General features: G+C 41.9%; 1 protein-coding gene across 4 annotated transcripts in view; it reads left to right on the forward strand.

Annotated features, from left to right (window-relative positions):
* The window catches only part of itpk1a (inositol-tetrakisphosphate 1-kinase a), a 222824-nt gene that overhangs the window by 174643 nt on the left and 23858 nt on the right, over positions 1 to 24323 (forward strand). For all 4 annotated transcript variants that reach the window (XM_048537571.2, XM_048537570.2, XM_059649065.1 and 1 more), the window contains 2 exons: positions 17699 to 17797; positions 20020 to 20060. In XM_048537571.2, the coding sequence (XP_048393528.1) occupies positions 17699 to 17797; positions 20020 to 20060 (140 nt within the window). The remainder of the gene's footprint in view (positions 1 to 17698; positions 17798 to 20019; positions 20061 to 24323) is intronic.

Below are 24323 nucleotides of genomic sequence, written 5' to 3' on the forward strand. Positions count from 1 at the left end.
TCAGACAGTTGAATCCATTTGCATTTACATCATCTCCAATAATGTCCTCCTGTACAAACTGCACTTTACTCTGAACACTCTAAGCTAACTCAAAAGGCAAAATCCCATGCTGGCTAGAGAGGGGACAGCCTTGCTTCACGTCATTCAGGGAAGCCCCTTTTGGTGGTAGTTCATGCAGATCAAACAAGCAGTTTTGACCTCAGCCTGGGCTAAGAACCTTGCTGGGAGGGGCCGAGCTCTCATTGGCCAAAGGTTTCCAACTGGACTGCGGCTGCCACCTCTCTCCTGAATGGCAGCATCGCCTGGGGACCGAGTGACTGTGTGTGTTTCTGGAACAACAGCCACTCAGAGCCACAAGTGAGGGATTGAGAGGGGCACTTATGGAATGGCAGGTCCGCAGGGGAGACATTATAGGTGAGCTGGCAGAAAGAGAAAAGCAAGGTGCTGGCTCTCTCGACCTGCCCATTTCCTGATGCCAGGATCTTCAATCAGGCGCAGGAACATGCCGGTTTGTCCGCCGCTTATGTGTGCTGCCTGGCATGTTGGATCAACACTCCAGTGGAGGCCAGGCTGAGGCCCTTTGGAAATGGTCACTATTTGCCTCTTGTAGGCCTCATTTGGCAGCAGTGCAAGAAGGCCATTCACTTAATTAGGTTGGAGAGGAAGCCCCTACCTGCCACCATCCTGCCTGATTAGATGCCAACACTGCCACCAAACAAGCCCTGTGAGAGGACACAGGATTTTACCCAATGCCCTACTCTGGCGCTGTACTTATTTATTTCAAACTCCGCTATCTCCCTGCACCCAGTGAATTTAATACTGAGGTTGCTGTCCTTAATCTTTGAATGAGATTCTGGAAAGATTCAGTCCTACCTCACTGCATGCATGCCCTCTGGTCTGGATTCGGGGTCTGTTTAAGCCATTAATTCCTTACAGCAGACGGACAATCTGCTCTGGTGCAGAAGAACAATGCTGTTAACCCACCCTGGCTAGCGTTTGTCCATTGGCCAAACATACAAAAACGAGTTATCTGTTGAAAAGTTCTTCCTTCATGTGCTTATCCCTCAAATCAAGAGACTTTTTGAACCCATGTCCCTTTTGTCTTAATCTTTGTGTTTAATTTAAAGTATAATTCCAGATATACCGTGTATTCTTGTACGAAAGACAAAACAAATGCAGGGAATGTCAGAAAAAACTCAGCAGGTCTGTTAGCATCTTTGGAAAGAGTTAATATTTCAAGTCTGGTACAACTTTCCTTCAGACCCAGTTCATACTGGACTTGAGACATTAGTTCTGTTTCTTTGCTGACAGATGCTGATGGACCTACCGAGTTTCTCTAGCATTCTCTGCATTTGTTTCAGAAGTCCAGCATTCACAGTATTTTGCTTTTACTCAGGTGTGCAAAAAAACAAGGCTTTTGGTTTTTTTAAAAAAACCAATGTTGCTAGAAAAGCTCAGCAGGTCTGGCAGCTTCTGTGAAGGAAAATTCAGTTAACGATTCAAGTTGAATGACCTGCTGAGGTTTTCCGGCAACTTTGTTTTTGTTTCTGGATTTACAGCATCCGCAGTTCTTTTGGCATTTTTTAACCCCAGATTTTAAGGCAGGTTCACACCTACATGTTTTCAACAGTAACATGTGACACCTTTCCCACTTCTTCTGGTTTTAAGATCACCTCTTAGATACCCTTTGTTTCCAGCCAGTGTTCCTCTCATCTTTAGCTTGGATGCTTCTTGCTAGTAATTAACCTTTTTTTCTTGCTTAAGTCCATGTTTCTCCCTGTGCGGTGTGATACTTCAGGTGCATTCTGACAAGCACTATACAGTGTGAATATGACATCCTTAGATTTATTTACTGTTGTCTAGCTCAGCCTGCCGTTGATGCATTGCCTGTCTGCTCTGCTCGACTATCCTCAGCACCAAGTCTATTAAATGCAGCACTTGCTTTAAGTGCTTTTCGAAGTAAGACTGACTGGGCCTTTGGAAAGTGCCTGCTTTTGACGGAATCGTAGAATCCCCACAGTGTGGAAGCAGGCTATTCTCCTATTGAATCCACATTGCCTCTCCAGAGAACATCATACCAACAACCCCCCCCCCCCCCCACCCCATTTCCCATGATTAACTATCTAGCCTGCACGTCCCTGGACGCTAAGCAATTTAGCATGGTCAATCCATCTAACCTGCACATCTTTGGACTATGGGAGGAAACCCACACAGGGAGAATGTGCAAACTCTGCAATGACCGTCACCTAAGGGTGGAATTGAAGCTGGATCCCTGGTGGTGTGAGGCAGCAGTGCTAACCACTGAGTCCCAGTGCTGCCTCGAGAAATGGGAAATTTCCCTGTGTTGGAAAATTGATTTGGAATGCCAAATCAATGAGAAACTGCAGGTGATGTTTTCAACTTCAGTGGATCGGGATGGAATAGTACGAGGAGTTATCAGTAGACCCAAATACTCTATCGACTTAGTGTCTACACTCCTGTCCGAGGATGTTCAAGGCTAATAAAGGAGAGTTGGAATAAGCCATATCTGTGAATGCTTGGAAGGGTGTAGGCCTGAAACGTCAGCTTTCCTGCTCCTATGATGTTCCTTGGCCTCCTGTGTTCATCCAGCTCTACACCTTGTTAAAAAACCTCATTATGGCTGCTTTTTGAATGCTGCATTCTAATAACATCTTTTTAGCTTGGCTTCCAAAGCTGTAGCCTCAGAGACTTGAATAAAGGAGATTGGCTGGCTGACGGATCTTCTGTCAACTAAAGCATTACAATAAGTTAGGGAGTAATGACGAGGGTAGTAATTAGCTAAAATAAAGTGTGACTCAAAAAAGACTTTTAAAACTGTAAACTGATTTAATTTGCTTGTTGCTAAGCGTCTGCAGTCATTTTGACTGATTTATCAACAAATGCATTTCAGAACTGGTCTAAATCTGTTTTCTGAAGACAAACCATCTCTAAGTTTTGAATGAAATAAGTGGCTCTCCTTGGGACCAGGATGACTTGAGGGCTATGTGAATGTTATTGAAAAGAATGATGCTAATGCATTCCAAATGATGAATGGTCTGAGCAGCTGGAAAATCTCACAGACTAAATATAGCGCACATAATCTTGCAGAATGTTAAACAAGATATAGTGTCTGCAGTTCCTTGTGGGTATTGTGCATTGAAGACGCCATGACAAACCTCACCATGGCCAGAAGCCTATCTAAAATCAATCTAGTTTGATTGAAAAATCTGCAGTTCATTGAGTTCTATGAAATGTGAAGCTCATGGTTTGTTTAAGTTGGCTGGAACCAGTGGAATACTGTTGAGTGCTTCTACTGGCTCTGGGGCCCAGTGTAAGATGCAGTGTAATTTTAAATGAGGTGAGCGCTGATGTTACGGGCTGACTGCAGCCTTGTTTCCCTGCATGTTCATGTGAGCGATTAATGGTTTGGTGTGCATCCAAAGAGGGAAAGTAGCTTTATTCCCAGTTTTTCATTTGCAACTGAGGAAAGATGGCTTCCTAAACATGTATGGGCTTGAAATAAATGTCAAGAATCACTCTCTGCTTAGATTCAGGCCCTGGATTTCCTGCTTCTTTCACTTTGCTAGTAAAGGTCATTAGCGAATCTTGACAAATTTTGTGTAACAATTCAACAACCAATTTGGCAGAAGCTGGATTCAAGTGCTAGATCAACCTCTTAATAAAAATAATATAACTTCTTGGATTGCTTTTTGCTGTTAGATTATTCTTGTACTGATGAGCATCTTTTAAAGTTTGATTACTTCATAGAATCACTTGCTCAAAAGACCATCTCACATCAGAACTTTTCACAAGTAAAGTCACCAGCAAGAATTGGCATTACTTGAACACATTGTTAGCATCATTCACTTCTGTTAAATACTTCAGGGTGTTGTATTTGAATGAGCCAGCATGTCATCCAGGTGACTTCCAACAGTGGATCTGTACCCTAATGTTAAGTAGTGCTCCTCGAGAGTAAAGATGTGAACTGCAGAAAATTCTCCTGCTGCATGAAGGAAATGTGAGCAGTATTGATTCTCCTCCAAAGGAACTAGAATAATGACCGTTAGGATGGAAGCTGGATCAGTTTGAATTGCTTTGTTGTTTGAAAGGTTGATTTTTTTTTTTTCTTCTTCTTGGGTTGGGGGGATGCATTTTGGATTCACTTTTTCTGGAGAAGCGTCCAGACCCGAAATGTCAGCTTTCCTGCTCCTCTGCTCCTTGGCCTGCTGTGTTCGTCCAGATCTACACCTTGTTATCTCTTCTTTTTCTTGCCTGATCCTTCCCCGGGCGCACTCAGCTTGCTTTTAATTGCTGAGAAGAGTTTGCTGCTCTGATTCTAGGCTGTTTTTTTTGTTCACTTCAAAGGTAAAGTTGCCATGAATTCTTGCATCTGTAGAGCCGACAAAGACCATGTAGCAAGAACTCTTGTCATGTGTGCAAGAATCCAGAATGTTTTAATAATGTTTTTGATTTAACAGGCAAAGAAGAGTTGATGTTGCGACTCTACTTTGCAGTTAAATACACAGCCAGGACTACAGCCACAATGTATCTTCCCATGTATGGTGTCTAGACATCATCTGCTGATTTGGTTTTAACTGATTTCCTGGAATGTGTTTAACTGGTGAATCCATGTGAATGTACGTGACTGGTCAATAATGTGTTTGCTCTAGAAAGTTGGGTGTTAGGGAGCAGGTGAAGGAAGTTCACCAACATAGAATCATGGACTAATATTGAAAAGAGTTAGGCCATTTGGCCCATTGTGCTGCTGATGGCTCACTGAAAGAGGTATGCCCCTCACCTACCCCTCAGGGCAGCAGGTCTCTTCTTTCTGCACTTGCTTACTCCTCTCCTTGTGAGAGTTATTATTAAATCTGCTTCTGCCACCCTTCATCAGGTCGTGCTTTTCAAAATTAGGCACCCGTTTAGTAATCAGCTTATCAATAAAAGGTTTAATTGAGTGGGATGTTCGGAAATGTTGAATTTATTGAACTGTGTTTGCAAATTGTCAATTGTGCGCCCAGCTGCAAGGAGTGTAGATTCAGATAAAAGTAAATTTCTTGCTTCAAAAGTTTACATGCCATCAATGATAAGCTTATGTAACTATTGTAGAATAAAAGAATAAATTAGAAAATCTTGGATGTGTAATCTCCACGAATAATCCTGTCCTGTGGAGGTAGCAGTTTTAACATTCAATTATAATCCTATTTCAGTTTGTGTTCACAATTTGTTTTAACCAGTGTGCACTTTCCTTGAAGTAGACTTCATATGGGCTATCCCCCAAGCCCAGGTGAGCACATATGCCACTCCAAGCAGTGGCAGAAGTTGACTTTGTACCATGATGAGTGGTCTAGATTTAGAGACAGCTTCCTTTTACTGCTTCCCCATAAGCATGTGTCCTTTTGTGCCTTATTTAGAACGCATTTTAGCATGTGAAAATAATCTGAACTGTGAACTAATTTAATTCTTGAGCTGTTTTTGGCTGAGTGCTGCAATCTTTCCTTCTGTTTTGGTGTCCAAATTGTGTCCAGTGCCCCTCTAGGACCAATTAGGTAATTGAAATGCGAATTGATCTTCCGTAACCGGTCAAGGCAGTTAAACGCCTAAGCAGGGAATGGTTTCGTTTATCAGGTTTAATGTTGCCAACTGCAGAACTAGGTTTAAAAAAAGCTTCAGGCAGTGAATGTATCCAAATACCTGGAAGACTCCACGTTCTCGCTGCAGCATGTTTTATCAAATTCCTTCACAGGATGTGGGCTTCACTGGCCAGGCCAACATTTATTGGCCATCCCTAATTGCCCAGGGGGCAGTTAAGAGTCACCTACATGGCTGTGGGTCTAGAGCCATGTGTAAGTCAGACCTGGTAAGGATGGCACTTTCACTAATGCCCTTTAGGGAAGGAACCAGATGGGTTTTTCCCAACTATTGACATAGTTTCATGGTCATCATTAAACGTCTAATTTCAGATATTTCTCAAATTCAAATTTCACCATCTGCTGAGATGGGATTTGAACTCTGGTCCCCAGAATAATGCCAGAGTCTCTAGGCCACCAGCTCCCTGTCTGCTCTTGGCTGAGAGTATGAGTGTAATGGTTGGTCTTAGTTGGGGAGGATGAACTTAATTCCAAGGCTCATTTTTAATGTTGGATTTTGGAATCCATTTATAGTTGTTCAATTCATGGTGTCTTGAACTCCAGAAGACTGGAGAGCATCTGACGAATCTAAACAGATACCATTAGGAATAGAGAGAACTAAATGAATTAATTGTTGGTCTCGGCCTGGTTTTCAAGTGCAAAGCTGGAAGGCCATCATGTGAACATGCAGTGCTCAAGGTGTTTGTGATTGGAGTTCTGTAGCAGCCTGAACAACACATGAGCACAGATTCATCTGGGATCCAGTTTTCTTTGTCCTGGGGCAACCAGATGGCACTTTGCAATAGAACATTGTTCTTTCATCCTGCAGACATGAAATATATCCCAGACCATTGACCTGAATGTTTGAAAGATTAAGACATTATTTTGCATAGATAAAACCAATTCCACCTGAGCTTAAATAGGCAGCGAAATGTTGGCCATGTGGAGGACCTCGCTCAGGATGGATACTGCACAAAATTATAGGCATTCACCCTGGTACAGTAGGAAATGCTTTCTGAAATTTGGTCCAGTCTAATGATATAATACCTAATGGGCAAGTTCCCAGATCCAGTGTGACTGAATCCCATCTTGATTGACGGAACAGAAGGATCCTGAAGTGCATGCCCACAGATCTCTGAAAGGGGAGCAGTGTAGGTAGGGCATGTAGTTAAAAAAGCAGATAGGATACTTTGCTTCATCAGGAATATTGCAGGAACACTGTTGCTTGCAGCTTTTCCACTTGAGTGCCAGCATCAAGTTCAACCTGAAAGCTGTACAGGCCTCTCCAGTTTGTAAATTCTGCTTGAGCAAGACAGAATTGACATCATTCAACAAACTGAAGCAAATGTTTGAAACCCCATTCCAACTTTATGCTTCTCTGTATGTCACGGGGGATGGTGATGGCCCAGTAGTATTATTGCTGGACTATTAATCCAGACACCCAGATAATGTTGGGGGGAACCAGGGTTTGAGTTCCACCACTTCAGATGGTCGAACTTGAATTCAATTAAAATAATCTGCAATTAAGAGCCTCGTGGTGACTGGGAAACCATTGCCAATTGTCAGAAAAACCTATCTGGTTCACTAATGTTCTTTAGGGAAGGAAACTGCCATCCTTAGTCGGTCTGCCCAGTGTGTGACTCTAGGCCCACAGCAATGTGGTTGACTCTTAACTACCCTCTGGGCAATTGGGGATGGACGTTAAATGTTGGCCCTAGTCAGCAACACCCTCCTCCTATGAATTTAAAAAAAAAACAGGGTAGGGGAGTCCAAAATTAGAGGGCATAGGTTTACGGTGAGGGAAGAAAGATTTAAAAGGGATCTGAGGGGCAACTTTCCACCTCAGTCTTGGTTGTGAAATCTGAAATCCTACAATATACACCCATCACAACAATGCACAGTGACAAATATAAGATGAGTGGAAGGGCTAGCCCAGAATCCAACAAGGTGTTGGAGCTTGACACTTCTTTGCGAACTGTCCGTTGGAGATTATCCCCACATTTACAGAGGAACTAATGCCCTTTCTCAACCTAGAGGCCCTCCACAGAAGCTTTTAGATCTTGTAGATTACATAAACATATTTTTTAAATCTCTTCTTTCATTCTTATATCGAATTTGTAACGTAGGAGCAGGCCATTCAGCCAATAAGTCTACATTGTCCCTATTTACAGTCTTTGTATATTGAATTGACATATTTGCTCTTATCCTAATTGCATAGTGCTTGCAGGTTGAACTTGATGCTGGCACTAAGTGGAAATGCAGCAAGCAACAGTGTTCCTGCAATATTCCTGATGAAGCAAAGTATCCTATCTGCTTTTTTTAACTACTTAACCTACCTACACTGCTCCCCTTTCAGAGATCTGTGGGCATGCACTTCAAGATCCTTCTGTTCTGTCAGTCAAGACACCTTCACATTTTTTTTGATGTGATAAAATGAACTGTAAAGTCCCCCAGTCCCCCAAAACACACAGATACACCTTGCAAACCAGTATAGTTTTTATAAGTGGTTTCCCCTTGTGAAATAGTGGCATTAATGGTGTTATCCAGCATGCCAGCTGTGAACTGATGCAACTTCTACTGTTCTCCAGTTTTAAATTGAAGTAGCTTCAGAAGAAACCCATGACGCCTGCTTAAAGAGCTGCTCTGCATCTGCTTCATGAGGTGTTCATTTGAAAGCCCGTGAACATCAGTAGCATCACAAGCTTGGAATGCAGGCAATGCGGTCTAATAATTTTACTTATTGTTTGCGCTCACCATCACAGGAGAAAAGGCCCAGCTGTAATGTTCCCAATTTTCCGGTCACAATCAGATTGGCTTTAGAACACTTCAGCCTATGGGAAAGATTGTACCTTGACTTAAAAGAACTTTTGTTCTCAGCCTGAACAGAGAAGCTCCTTCATTGCTGCTGCTGAAATAGATTGCTGTATCTACCCATCAGTGTGTGGAACGGAGCTGACATTAACCATTGCCTAACTAAAAGGAAAAAAAAACTTCAACATTTTAAAAAATACTCCACTTTTTTTTGGAAAGATGCATTTAACTTACTGCCTCAGCAATGTAAGCACTGGTGGATATCTAGGTTAGATAACTTCCCTGAATCTATCTCTGGGTGCAGCACAATGGTTCAGTGGTTAGCACCGCTGCCTCACTGCACTGGGAACCCAGGTTCAATTCCAGCCTCAGGCGACTGTATGGAGTTTGCATGAGTCTGCGTGGGTTTCCTCCGGGTGCTCCGGTTTCCTCCTATAGTCCAAAGATGTGCAGGCTGGGTGGATTGGCCGTGCTAAATTGCCTGTAGTGTTCAGGGATGTGTTACAGGGGAATGGGTCCTGGTGGGATGCTCTGAGTGTCGGTGTGGGCCGAAGAGCCTGTTTCCACACTGTAATGATTCTATGATCTGATGCTCACATCCATTGTTTGTTTCTAAATTTTTTTTTTCCTTTTTTGAAGTGCTATCCACCACATGGTAAAGATGTTTGGCTTTGCCCAAAGCAACATGCTCAGTTTCATGCACACCCCAGCAATATCCTGCCAATTAGCATTCAATTAAATACGATCAACCTCTTTCCCTCGCCTTCTATTTCCCACCTGATCCCTGATTACCTGGTCTCCATTCAAGCTAATGCACTAAATCAATTACTGCCTTTCAGCATTAATCCCCATCCCCCAACCACCTCAAAAAAACACCTCCATCCATTTGGCCTCTACAAATACCATCATATCCCTGACACCTTTTCTCCACCAAGGCTCTTTCCTCACAGATCTTGTGCCCACTCTTTTTGGAGTATATTCCTGTTTAAAGCTACTGTATAAATGCATTATTCTTGGGAAGTAATCAGTGCACTTGAGCTTGCCCTACTGTATTCATTTGTCTTTGTTATGAACCCAGGCCCAGCAGAGTCATCGTGAGCATGCAATATAATAATTTGTTTGCTGTTTCTACTCACCACCTGGCTTCTGAAGGCAGTTAAACAGTATTTCCTGCAATTTACATTCTTTTTACAAACAGCTCACTGTTGAGCATGCATTAGGTAGGATACCACAGCCTTTGCTAAATGAAGCCACCGAACTGTATCTCAGGGAGTCCACACAGCTTAACACTGAGCCTCTTTTTTTTAAATGACCAAACAGTGATGTTGTCACAGCTGACTCGACCTGAACAACAGTGAGCCCATTGTCTGTGCAGTATTAATCCCACGGAAAGTTCATGAACTGCTACTGCTGCTCAGAGGCTGCTTTAAGTTTCTCTCATTGTTTGCTTATATGAACTCTATTTAATGTTTTAACCTTTTTTTTGTAAAGGCCAGAGACCAGTTGAATTTGTTGGGCTGTGCAGTCTGTGCACCTGAGCTTGAGACTCTTGAGAGCAGCACGGTAGGTAACTCGGGCTTGTTTATCTTGGATATGCAGGATGACCGGGAAGTGGAATAGCCAGACGGGGTTGCTTATTAAAGGACGTGCGTGAGGGAGCGAAGGAGGTTTGTCTTTGGTGTCTGTGGTTCTGTCAGGTGACCATTGTAAATTTGCTTTTGTCGTGATGGTGAAGCCATTTTAGCCACAAACTTGGTTGAACCATCGCTAAACCTCCGGCACAGGGGAGGTAGCTTAAGAGTTGTATGCTGTTTCTTCATGACTGAGCTATGAGGTGAATATGATTTTAAAAAATGCAGTTTTTGAGCCTTGAAGCAGAATGTCTTTGTCTTTGTATTTAAATTCCTAATTATGGAGGAACATTTGTCACTCTGACAAATTAAACTCTGTTTTGTATAACCACGTTTTTGTTATTATCCTATTAATTCAGCTGCCGTGCCATGTTTACTGTTGTGGGGGTGAAGGATTATTCCCAGTCCTTTGCCTTTGGACCTTTTCTGTCTGAACCGTTTGTGGGCTCGTATCAGTGGATGCCATTAGCTGGCAGATAGGTGTAAGTCAGGATGGTTAACAATGCCATCTTAATCAGTCAGAACTTGAAGAGTTAGCCTGTGGATCAGGTGGCCACACATATTTAACTGAATCACAGGGTTTTAGGTTCACATCCCAGGAAAACTTGTCTCTGACCAGATCTGTACACACTGTGCTAGGGCCACCTATCGAACAAGAGTAGGACATTTAGTCCCGGAAGCCTGTCTTATCAATGAGTGTTATTAGGGTTTTGATAAGAGTGTGAATAGTGGTGCTAGATTTCCAGAGTGGTACTGCAGTGAGGTGTGACAGTGTCTTAAATTTCTGCACAACATCTTGACTTCACCTGCTTAACCCTTTGCATCAACATACAAAGTGGGTTGAACATGCATTTCTGAGATGACAAATTGAGTCTGTCTCCCAATGTGAATATAATATTTCTAAGCAGAACAGGTTAAGCACAGAATATAATTGTAAACCCTGATTTATTTTTTAAAATATGTCTTGCATGCAGCTTGGACATTCATCTGAAATGTCTTTGGTTAAACTAAGTATCAACCTCCAATTTAAAGTTTACTGTTGATCTTGCATCAGTTGCCATTTGTGGAAGATTTTTCTAGCCGTAACAACTTTGTGTGCAATACTGCTATCACTTACAGTCCTGCAGTCGATGCCACAGCCTCAATGATGAATCCTTAAAAGACATGATTGAGCTCAAGTGGGATATGCTGCTTTCTGGTTGCTTGTGTTTTCTCACAAGCTTTGCTGACTCTTGCAAGCTGAATGCTCCTTCCTGTTAATAACAGTGAAGAACAATTCTGCCAGTTGAGCGTCTTTGCAGGTTTCACAAGCTTCTTTGAGATTTTCAGTGTCATTGACGATTCCAGACCACCACAGTTCCAACTGAACTCTGGCCCTACACCTGGTGATCCCCCAAAAACTCAACATGTCCTTTCCAGGACATGCTGAAGTGAAGCTCAAATCACCATTCTTCCCTAATACCCCCTAAGTTGTCTACAATTGTGAAACGCAACTGGTGCTCAAAATAAGAGTTGAACTTTTTCTCAAACATTACAGCGTTCATTTGGTTATCCGACAGCTCCTCCACTCTGGGCTGTTCTATAGACCATTGACACCCAAAATATTCTGTTACTGTTTTGGAGTTCCTAATACAGCTGTGGAGAATTCAGAACACACCCCTTCTACTGCGTTTCTCTTACCAGGTCTGAAACACTTATTTTTCCCCCGACTGTTGATTCTGCATTGTTGAACCTTGGTATGAGATTCACTTCTGTTGTGTTTATGAACATACAGCTGTTCCTACTGCTGACAGTCTGCACGAGCAGCTGCCTTAAAGCTGTGCCTGAAGAAATGCTCGGACCTCCACTGTGCTGCCAGCATGTAGGAGCTCGCTAAATGGAACCTGCACGAATAGCCACTAGGTTGTGTGAGCCTTCCGGACTGTCAACCATCATGGCGCAGACAGCTCCATTCAACATTTATTCACAATAAAGTTAATTTGCTGTCATCATCTTCTATTAAGACCAGGATTTAAGGAACCTGATTGGTCTAAAATGGTAGAGGAAAATTATTTGATGATCTAATAAGTAGAGGCTGTTGTCTTAAATAAGATGTTTATTACAATGGGGGCAATTCTGCACAGGTTACACTGATGTGGTAGGAGCTCTTGTCACACAGTGGTAGTGTTTCTGGGCAGGAAGGTCTGGGTTCAAGTCCTACCTGTCCCAGAGGTGTTGTAACATCTCTGAACAGATTGACTAAAATGACAATGCTGCTGTGATAGACGCTGTTACAGAGGCTCTGAAGAAGACTCAAATGGTGGGACTGGCCCCTCCTTCAAGATCCTAAGCTGTTCTCTCTCGATGCCCATATGACCTAGCCATGCACTGCTTAGCATTTTTAGACCCTTATGCCTTTAGACAACAGGGTTTACAGGATGTTTTCTTCTATATCATGCACATGTCATTGCTTTGCTGAAGTGGAGTTTCATACTAATGAATGAGACATTCTTCTTGCACAATGGAGTAGTTGTTTAATATGTATCTCTAATTGGTTCTCTAATAGGCAGTTCAGTTTTTTTCGTCAAGTTAAAATCATGGCCTCTGTTTATTTTATATTAAAAAAAACACTGTTTTAAGTCAGACCAGAAATGTCAACAATCTCACTATCTTATTATTTGGTCTAACTATATTGTGATCAGGCAGTTTGAATTTTCTTTCTATCTTCGTTTAGACTACAGCTATTGGTCTCTGATTGATAAGAGACTTTTTGGTATTGTGTGTAGAGCCTTGTTATCCACGCTTAATTGCTGCCCGGCTGTGTCTTTTGTTTCACCAGCCGGTTCCCCTGGGCAACTCGCACAGTGTTGTTGGTACTTAGAAATCAAAATAGGTGTAAGGCCAAGAAGGGAGACATCCTATCCCAATAACACTTAAATTCAGACAAGTTTCAAAGAAGGTTTTTGAGTGATCTGAATACAGACTTTTTGACGATGTGTACTGAATGTACCCTCCCTGCGCTACCAGTTGACACCTTGTGAAACTGCGTCCCATTCCTCAACATTTTGATTCTCCTGTGAGAGTCATACAGCGCAGAAATGGACCCTTCAGTCCAACCTGTTCATGCTGACCAAGTTTCCCAAACTAAACCAGCCCCATTTGTCCACATTTGGCCCTTATCCTTCTCAACCTTAGATAACAAGATGCGGAGCTGGATGAACACAGCAGGCCGAGCAGCATCAGCAGCGCAGGAAAGCTGATGTTTTGGGCTTAGACCCCTTTTTCTGAAGAAGGGTCTAGGCCTGAAACATCAGCTTTTGTGCTCCTTTGATGCTTTTCGGCCTGCTGTGTTCATCCAGCTCTACACTTTGTTATCTCAGATTCTCCAGCATCTGCAGTTCCTTCTAAACCTTTCCTATTTCGGTACTTGTCCACATGTTATTTTTTTAACCCCACTTCTAATGTCTAGGTCAGATTATTGCCTGCACACCAGGCAGCCAGATCTCCAGAACAAACCTGATTTCCAAATTATAATTCGCAGTTGAATTTACAATGCAACTTCTTCCATTTAAGCTTACCCCAGTTAATAATCACCAAAACTCAGGTATAAATGCTCTTTTGAAATAAAATCTGACACCTGAAGCCCTGTATTCTGAAAGTCTGCAATGCACCTGATTATCTTCATTTTTGCAGCATAATTTTGATAGGTCACAACCGTCAGGCAGCAGTTTAGCCATCTATGTAGAGATAGTAGGAACTGCCGACGCTGGAGAATCTGAGATAACACGGTGTGAAGCTGGATGAACACAGCAGGCCAAGCAGCATCAGAGGAGCAGGAAAGTTTGACGTTTCAGGTAGAGACCCTTCAGTTTAGCCTGTTCACCAGGTTTGCAGTGCCAGAAACACACTTTTGAGTTGGGAGGCCCTTTGGTGCCCAATTTACCTTTCACATGTTGATGAGATTGGTCATCTGTCAGCCAGGTTGCTGGAAAGAATGTTGCACAACAGCAAGACATTCTAACTCTGAGAAATGTAGACAAAGCCAGCAGTTCCGAGTTAGTCCCTCTCCACTGACTGATCCGCGGGCCCTGTTGGAGATTTGTAAATGTTTGGCTGGAAGGGAACGCGAACAGTTGGAAAAGATTGTTACCCTTCTGGGTCTAGCTTTCTCCCTTCCTTTTGGGAAAAACATCATCGTTGGAGTGCAGCTCTGCACCATTGACTGTCTTCTGATACCTTGCTCAAATGGTTGTCCTTAATGTGAGAGCCCACATTTGGCAGTATTGTGGGGTAATCTTTTGTGAGAAACATCCCAACCAAACCTCCTCTTTCTCATAACTTGTCTAAAAGAGCCCACCTTAAAGCAAAATGAGATAGCAGACAGAAATGTGGAGTGGCACAGTGGCTAGCACTGCTGCCTCAGCATCAGGGACCCAGGTTCAATTCCACACTCGGGCAACTTTCAGTGTAGAGTTTGCACATTCTCCCTGTGTCTGCTTGGGTTTGCTCTGGGTGCTCTGCTTTCCTCCCACAGTCCAAAGATGTGCAGGTTGGTTGATTGGCCATGCTAAATTGCCCTGCAGTGTGCAGAGGTGTGCAGGCTTGATGGATTAGCCATGGGAAATGCAAGGTTGTAGGGGTGGTGGGCAAGCCCTTGTGGGATGCTATCAGGAGGGTCAGTGTAGACTTGATGGGCCAAGTGGCCTGCTTCCACACAGTCGGGATTCAAAAGTATGTGCCCGAGTAATTCTGCCATCTTTCTCTTGTTTCCACATCCCTCATCTTATTAATGAGTAGGTTTTGCGACGTGGATATGTGCAGACGCCTACTTTGATCTGGCCTTAAGTTCAATGAGGGGCAGTGCCACTAAAGCAGAATTGTTTCGTGTTGAAATGAGGAAAGTACCCTTCACAATGGGAATTGCAATGGCCAGGGAGACCATAAACAGTACCAACTTGACATGACAATTAACTGTAATAAACAAGGATTTAAATTTGAGTTTGTGGAATGAGTAGCCCATTGCGCTTGGTTCAAGCTCATTGGGATTTGTGTGCAAAATTGGTTTCTCTATAACAAATGAGCCTTTTTTATTTTAAGTACAGACTGATCCAGAAAATCTTAACATTTCTGCTTCCCTTGCCAGGACCCGTCAGTGGATTGGTGTTTATTCTGAATTCACTTTGTGCAATTAATCTTTGTTGAGATGGACGCAGCCGCACCAAATATACAGAATTGTATTGTTCTAAAGTGCAGTCTCCATTTTAACCAAGCGAATGTCTACACAAGTTTTTTGCATTGTGTGGAGATTTCCCATTACTTAGTTTCTTTTGACACAGCACTCCATTTGAGGTTTCCATATTTCACTTGGAGGAGCTTGAACTGTGGCCAGTGGAATAGGTCAAGGCTATAGTATGAATTGTGGTTTGCAGCAGGCATGTTTTCTTATAATTTCCTCCTGTTCACCTCAGTGCATGATATCAATGCATATGGATTTTTGAATAGCCTACACTTCAAACATATTGGAATTATTTGTGTACTTAAATAGTTATAATTATGCCATCCGGCATTTTTATTTTGATTTGCCTGTAAGTATGTTGTGACTTATGATTTCTGTTTTATTTGTCTTGCTATCCCAGTGCAGCATCTGCTGCCATGGTGATGTTGTCCAGAAACCAATTATTATCCAAGTTTCATTTGCAGGCTGACAACTCCAGCTCAAAACCACTGCCACCATCCCGCTGGATGCCTCTCTCTTGCTCAGATTTGTTATGATTTATTTTATACATCTTATGCTGATTTGGGGTAACCAGTAATTAAAGAAATTGTGGCTCAGTTCCTACATGAACTGTGCAAGGTCTGAAAAGTGCAAGTTGGAATTTCTTCTCCAATGTAAAATCATGTGGAGCAGGCAATAAAAATTTTGTGTGTGTACTTTACTTATATGCACAACTGGTTAACACTGCAGCCTCACAGCACCAGGGACCCGGGTTCAATTCCAGCCTTGGGTAACTGTCTGTGTGGAGTTTGCACATTTTCCCCGTGTCTGCGTGGGTTTCCTCCGGGTGCTCTGGTTTCCTCCCACAGTCCAAAGATGTGCAGGCTAGGTGGATTGGCCATACTAAATTGCCTGTAATGTTCAGGGGTGTGTGGGTTATATGGGGATGGGTCTGGGTGGGATGCTTCAAGGGCGGTGTGGACTTGCTGGGCCAAAGGGCCTGTTTCCACACTGTAGGTAATCTAATCTAATCTAAAACTTCTTAGAATCTGTATAGGGGGAGAGAGAGGAAAAGTAAAAACAGAAGTAGATCCTTTTTTAAATCTTGGACCCTTCAACAGCAATTATGATCTGAAGAAATGAGAATTTACACTTGGAGAAACACATTTCTGGCCTGTTTAGAGGATGTTGCATGGATAAGTTTCCTCCTGTTGCATGTTCTTCTATGTAAATTCTTTTAGTGATATACTGAGGTAGAAAATCCTTGAAGCATCAGGGCAACTCAAACAGCAACATCTTGATTTTTAGATGTAATAGTCTGCATATGGATGCTGCAAGTCATTGTCTGATCGATCTTTTTAATTACAGTGAGCACTCTACCTGATCTTCAGCCTCCAGGATTAGGCCCATCAGTTGCAAACGGGAAATCTATCTTTCATAGAATTTTGTTTGTTGTTACAAGGCTCATAAACGCCTTGCAATTCCCTTTTCATATTCCTTCTTTGTCTTTTCACACCTAGTTTTTATTTCTTTATCCCAAGAAATGCAAGCAATCTCTTCCTGATTTTTAAGATTACATCTATTCAGTATTCTCTCTATCTCATATATGACCATTTGCTATCGATGGTCTCTTTTCTGTGATGTTAATTTGGTCCAGTTTGCCTCATTGAACTTTGCCTGTTTGTAGTTTCATGATCTTCACCTTTGAAAGTTCTTACCTTTTCTGTTTGATATTGATTTTTATTTATGCCACAATCAGATAAGGCATAACTTATTGGATATCATAGCAAGCTCAAGGGGTTGAGTGGCTTACTGTTGCCCCCTAATTTATATATGATTGATTGTCGAACAGTACTGTTGCCCATTAGAGCGCTACCACAACTGTTACAAAATCCAAATGTTAATGTGGTCGATCAGTTGTAAACTTTCAAATTTCTGCACAATACAGGAGTGATAGTATTGATGACTGTGCAAAAAGTATGTTAAAGGAACCAAGGACGACCAATCACCATGTAGCCTCCTTTTGTCACAATGTACATGAGTGAATTGACATCTTGCCTTAAGTTTTCTCTCCAAACAGACTGAACTGTATTGAAGATAATAAAATGTGAGGCTGGATGAACACAACAGGCCCAGCAGCATCTCAGGAGCACAAAAGCTGACGTTTTGGGCCTAGACCCTTCATCAGAGACCCTCTCTGATGAAGGGTCTAGGCCCAAAACGTCAGCTTTTGTGCTCCTGAGATGCTGCTGGGCCTGCTGTGTTCATCCAGCCTCACATTTTATTATCTTGGATTCTCCAGCATCTGCAGTTCCCATTATCACTGAACTGTATTGAAACTGGGTGCAAGATTTTACTGAAAGGTTTGCTAAAGACTGGGACCTTCCTCCCGCGAGCGCTTTCTGCTAAAACCATGGATGATTCTTTTGCAGATGAGAGAATTTGTTCTCCTCCCTTTATGGAGCTCAGCAGTCAGTGTGGGGAGGACACTATGGCAGAGATCACGAAGCACAAGCTGACATTCCCATTCAGTAAGTATTCAAAAGCTAAGGCAAAATACAAGAATTGACTGACTTACTGTGGGCCTTGCTTTTAAATCAGTTCAAACATTTCCTATAAGAGTTTTGAAGTGGAGTTTGGTGATCGCAATAAACCTCTTCTGTCAGCTCCTACGTTAGGAGTACATGAACTGTTGTTTTGTTCTGGAAGCAATACAGCAAGGGCACTTGCCAAGCTGCCAAAGAAAAGTAGCTGCCTGCCTTTCTCCAGTCTCACCATCATAAAGCAATGTCAGAAATCATTCCTTCCAGAATTTAGAAATATTTCTTTTGAAAAGTTGCTGAATATTTTCCCAGTATTTCTCCTGACGTCCCCCGGTGACTAACCAGTTATTTGGATGATATTTCTAATTTGTAAATGTTTTATAAAATAGTTGAGGGATTTTTGTGGCACAGTGGTAGTATCCCTACGTCTGAGCTAAGAGACCCAGGTACAATTCCGCCTTGTTCCAGAGCTGTACCATGACATTTCTGAGCCAGTTGATTAGTAAATATCCTAAAGGAATTATGAGCTTAACCAGTGGGTACTTATGAAATAACTTTTCTCAAAGGCTGGTATCCCACCCTTTGTTTACATATGCATGGTACAAGACACTGACCCAGTTAGCACAGAGCAGGTTCCTGGAGTGAACAGAACCTCTGACACGCCTGTTTGTCTGTGAGCCAGAGCTCCCTGACTGGGGCTGTTAACCTGGGTCCAATTAGGGAACTCCTAGTATGAGGTCCACCTGGCTGACCTCATTCCAAACACTTCAACTTGATTCTGCTCTTCCCAGAACCACAGAGTTGTTATGGAGCAGGAACCTATTCAGCCGATCTTGTCTGCACTTTCTTTCACTTCTCGGTCCTGTCAATGTTATGTTAATTGTACGATTAAAGATAAACAGTTGAAGGGTGTTCGTTGATTAAGTATTTTGAACAGACATCATGGTAGACTGCTAGGACATTTGGTTAGTATGTAGTAGGAAAACAAATAATGATGTATTCCGTAAGTAAACAAAACATCAAAAAAAAATTCACACCTAGTTTTATACTTCACTGACTTACTTTTGCATGTACTATCAAAGTGCAGCAAAAATTTGGGTGCATTCACAATGACCCCCACTCCACTGTACCTACCTGCCATTTTTTATTTTGGTGTTTTGTACAGCCTGAAAGGCACTGCCAAGGAGCCCTGGCCTCTGGTATGATCACAGAAGCGAAATTCCTCTGAGGCTTCGCTTCTTTGAATAGTGCAATTTTATCTCCCTCATAATCAGTATTATAAAAAAAATTACAAAAAGGCACTGGGGAGGGGATAGAAAATAGAAATACAGAAATGTGTGGGCATTCATTAAGGAAAACAGACTTTGTTTGTTTGTTTGTTTTAAAAAGGCTGCCGGATGACACTTAAGGTGTCTTTTAAAATTTGAGTAGTTTTGATAGAGCAGATACAGAAACCAGCATGATTAGAAACCAATAATAAGAGTAAAGTCGTCATAATTCCAGAGGACCACCACTCTCTCTTGTGAGAGACGATGGGTGGTGTGTTTAAGCTGAGGATCATCACGCGTTGGGCAAGGAATGAGGCTGAGAAGGTATAACATTCATGGGGGTCACAGCCGTTACAGCAAGTGAACTGGTGGACTTGCTATCAGTTGGTATTGCAAACTAGCAGTCCAACCAACTGAGCTAACTGCTGCCCACCTCTCCAACCTTACAAAGTCATCCCCAAGGAATCCAATTGGGAATTAAGGGGGGGGAATGATATTCTTCATCCCAAAAGAGTGGTGAAAATGTACTGTGTGATCGAAGTGAATAGTATAGATGCTTTTGGGGGGGGGGGGGGAACTAGAAAAACATATGAGAGACAAAGGGACAGAGGATTCTAATGATTCATGGCAAGATGTTAGGAGCCACAAGTGGACTGCAAATGCCAGACCTGTCTGGTTGGGCTGAATGACCTGTTACTTGTATGTTTGAGTTATTTCTACAGTTTCAGCCACGTGTGCTAGTTCTGCATAGCCAGATGTTGGACAGCTAAGGTATTGTTGGACCAATGTTTGATGCTTTGATTGGCACAATGGTCATTGTTTCTGCCATTAAACCTACACTTATTTTAAAAACTACTTCAGAGAGTGAGGTATGGGAAAATTTCTCAGGCTGTTCTCTTGGTCACTCCATACATTTTAATGATACCCTGTTTCTCTTCGTAGTTTGCAAAACCAGAGTGGCACATGGCACCAACTCTCATGAGGTGAGTAACAACACGCAAGATTTGTAAGAAATAACTTTGCTACACTGAGATCCATTTTCCTTGAGGGGGTCAAACAATTGCCTTTTCATTATGTTTACATGCATATCTGCACCATTTGGGAACTGAAAGATTCTGGTTAGTTTTCTTTGAATAATCTGTATTTGATGCGACTGATTCTTATACTTGTGAAGAGTTTATCACTTCCAACTCAGTAATATGTGAGAGATAAATCCGTTTTGTTCTTCAAGACGTTTTCAATGAGTTCTATGTTTATGTTGGTGGACTTTGAGATTCTATTGACACCATTCCTGACTCCCTTTTGGTCATGATCATCCTATTAACAAAAGCTACATACATACAAATAAAAACTAAAAATACTGGAAAAACTCACTTTCCGGTCTGGCAACATCTGTGTAGAGAGAAGTAAAGTTAATGTTTTGAGTCTTATCTAATTGACTATCCTCATTTAGGACTGGAAATTTTAACACTGTTTCTCCTTATTAAATCATGAGGTGCATGGATAGGGTGAGTAGTCTAGGTCTTTTCCCTGAGCTGGGGGAGTCCAAAACTAGAGGGCATTGGTTTATGGTGAGGGGGAAAGATGAAGAAGGAACCTAAAGGGCAACCTTTTCATGCAAAGGGTGGTGCGTGTGTGGAAGGCACTGTCAGAGAAAGTGGAGGAGGCTGGCACAGTTACAACATTTAAAAGGCATCTGGATGGGTACTTGATAGGAAGGGTTCAGAGGGATATGGACCAAATGCTGGCCAACAGGACTAGATTAATTTAGGATATCTGGTCGGTATGTTTGGATTAGACCGAAGGGTCCGTTTCCACACTACGCATCTCTGTGACTCTCCACCAATGTTGCCAGACCCATTCAGTTTCTCCAGCACTGTGATTTTTATTTCAGGCTTCCAGTGTCTGCATTATTTGGTTTTTATTGAATGTGTATATACAAGCTTCTTCATGGGCACTAACGCCACCAGAGCTTACGGACATTAGAGCACTTGCTACAATAGCAAGTCCAGGGTTAGTTATCAATTGTTAGCTCTTCTTTCGCTGCACAGTTGGACCAGTGATGAGTAAGGTAGATGCACTGGATTTCTCCAGGGTTTCTCTGTAATTATTATAAAATGTCGGCACCTGAGGAAACTTGATTAAAAGTTTGCAAACATTCATTCAGAGTGATGGCAGAGGTAATGGCAGCCTCCAACTGCTTTAAAAAAAAAAATGACTAGGAGTATTCCTGGAGTACCCTACACATGTAAGCAATATCTCACACGAGTTAGTGAATTAATTTGCAGTTGCAGTAAGTCATTTTTCATGAGAAGAGGAGATGAATGACTAGTTCATATAGTTATTTCATGAAAGAAATGTGCAACTGAAGCTTAGTTTCCAGGTGAAATACGAAGTAGAACCCAACTATTGGTTCAACAACTTATCTCAAAGGTGGAAGGTTAGAAGATGCAGTACTACCTTGAAGCATTAGTTGAAGTTATGAAGATAATTTCTGGTATGGAGTGGAAAGCTGAAAAGTTGTGATCTAGGGAAGACTTGGAGAAAATGAGAAAAGCCACAGACAAAGGCTCAGATTGTGGTACGAAAATTTTAAGGAAAAACATCAGTCAACTGTTCTTGGATCAGGCCTCAGAGTTTGACTCATTAAGAGTCATGAAAATTAATATAACAGTAAACAAGAGATTTGTTTCATGAATAAGTGAATTTTATAAAGTCAGTTTTAACTACCTGCCACAATCAGAATTGTACTCAAATTCTACCGTTTATGGAAAGTTTGAGATCACTCCTCCTATATTACAGTAAGCATCTCCTAAGTATCCGTCATTAGAGCAGGTGTTTTATGTAGGACACTCTCCACTTCCTACTCTTGCTCCTTTCAAGGCCGTTTACAGTCTGAATACTTCAATATTTTGCAAAAATCAGAGGTACTAATTCATTGCAGAATCTGCACTTGACTCCAGTCCTCCCAATTGAGTCATGAAAAGCTTGTAGCTTTTGACCCAGTGATAAGTGACAGTGAGGTGTAGGAATCTGAACAAACCAGTTAACACTCAAGCAAGTTTTCACTGAGGCTTAGACTCTGTGGCAGTGGGTTTTAGATGCTTATTAAAGCCAGGTCTGACTGAAATAGCTCTCCTAAGCAGTATTTCACTTGGCCAAATTGTTTTCTATTCAACTGCATCTTGTTGCACTCTGACATTCTCCCATAGAATGGTGGGGTGGCTGTAAATCGGTTTGCCCTTTCTAAGAACCTCATTTCCTTGGAGCATAGCACTAACAGCTTTGGCCCATGTTTTCATTGGCATGTCTCTTGTGAAGAGTGCTTTGGAACTCAGGATTCTTTTGTGGAAATATCTCAAAATACTGCTAATTCTGTTGTTATCGTAGTGAGATCCTAGGATATCGTGCTTAAAAGCTGGCTAACAAACACCAATTATCTGCAGTTAGTTGGATGAAGTCCACTTCACATCTATAAATAGTTCCTGTGACAGTTGCTCAAGTCAGTCATGAAGTTCGAGAGGATTTGTTCCGCAACTTCACTTGATAGCTTTGCTGTTCAGGCAGGCTTAGCGCTCCAACTCTTCTGAAAACCTCTAAATCTTCCGAACAGTTGGCTAAAAGATATTAAATCAGACTTGGAGGAGCCACTGTTGTGGAGGAGGCTTTGTTTAATTTGAGTTTGGATGTTTGATTTGGCTGCAGAAGCTCCTAATATGGGCTTGTTTGTAAGGTTATCGGGGAATGTACAAATGCATGCTGCCTGAAGGCTGAAAACACAATAACATGCTGTGCTGAGACGACGCTTGGTTTTAATCTGAAGGGATTCAGACCATACTCTGTTAGTGTCACCACTGATCTGTTGTGAACCACCCACCTTGAACAAGCTACCACCAGGGGACAAGTTCATTCATTCTGCTGCTGTGGTGTATAACAATACAGAAAATTTGCATTAATAACAAAAGAGAAAACTTGCGTTAAGAACGAAAATTTGGCTAAATACAATGCCTGTATGTATTAAAATGTCCCACAGGATCACTATAAATCAAAATATATTGAGCCAAATATAGCAATATTAGGTCAAGTGGTCAAAAACTTGATCAAAGAGGTAAGGAGTGTCTCAAATAGAGAAAAATGAAGCGCAGAGCTGCAGAGAGGAATTTCCAGAGATTAGGCCTAGGTATTGGAAGATTCAACCACTGGTGGAGTGATTTAGAATTTCATACAGTTCTTAGTGTATGGGAAAAAGGCCCTTTGATCCATCGTGTCTGGAGCTCAGATGCTAATAAAGCCAGTATTAGACCAGAAACAAAGACAGATTTTTGGAGAAACTCAACAGGTTTGGCAGCATGTGTGGAGAGAGAAAGTGTTAAAGTTTCAGGCCCAGTGACCCTCTTTTTCAGAACTATTTTTGTTTCCCATTTCCAGCGTCTGCAGTTCTTTTTCAGACTTAGACCAGTTTCATTTCAAACTATGTTCCCAGGGAGAGGAATGAAGCTGATGTCAAAGAATAGAGTTTAGTCCAAAGTTCAAAACCAGTGATTTCTAACTTCCCGATATTTAATTGGAGGATATTTCTAATCATTCAGCACTCAACACTGGAGGAATCGAGAGATGATGGTGAAATAGATCTTCCTGTTACCAGTGTACATGCAGAAAACTGTCACTTTCAAAGTTGAGAATTTGGAGGTGTTCCAAGGATAGGTACTTGGGTACACCAGAGAAGATATACAAGAGAAAAAAACCCATCGCAAATGGTTTATGGGTACACTTAAATGGAGAAGGATTGAAGCATGAAAGAGTAGCTCCACTCGGGTGGAAAACAGTGGAGGCAAGTTGGAAGAGGATGGTGAAATCAAAAGCTGCCAACTGGTCTTGAAAGGACAAACTTATCCTATGCTATTATAGCAAAGATATCATTTGTGACTTTTAGAAAGAGTCATTTCAGTACAGTACCGAGGAAAATGGTGAATTGGAGAGATTGAAATGTAAGAGTTGCAAGAAAGATGGACACAGATCTGGGAGATGGTCACGCATTTAGGGATCTTCAAGAAACCTTTGTAATACTTTTCACAATCTTGGGCCCTCCCATAGTTACTTTCAAAAATGTACTTCATTGACTGTAAGTGTAGTCATTGTTGTAATGTACAAAATTGATTAAGAAGAGAACTTTTATGAAGGCTGTTTAGAGGTCATTATGTCTTAAATTCACTAGGCAGCTTAAATTTAATTTCCAGGACCTTCTC

This window comes from Stegostoma tigrinum, chromosome 10 (assembly GCF_030684315.1).
Source record: "Stegostoma tigrinum isolate sSteTig4 chromosome 10, sSteTig4.hap1, whole genome shotgun sequence".
Taxonomy (NCBI): Eukaryota; Metazoa; Chordata; class Chondrichthyes; order Orectolobiformes; family Stegostomatidae; genus Stegostoma; species Stegostoma tigrinum.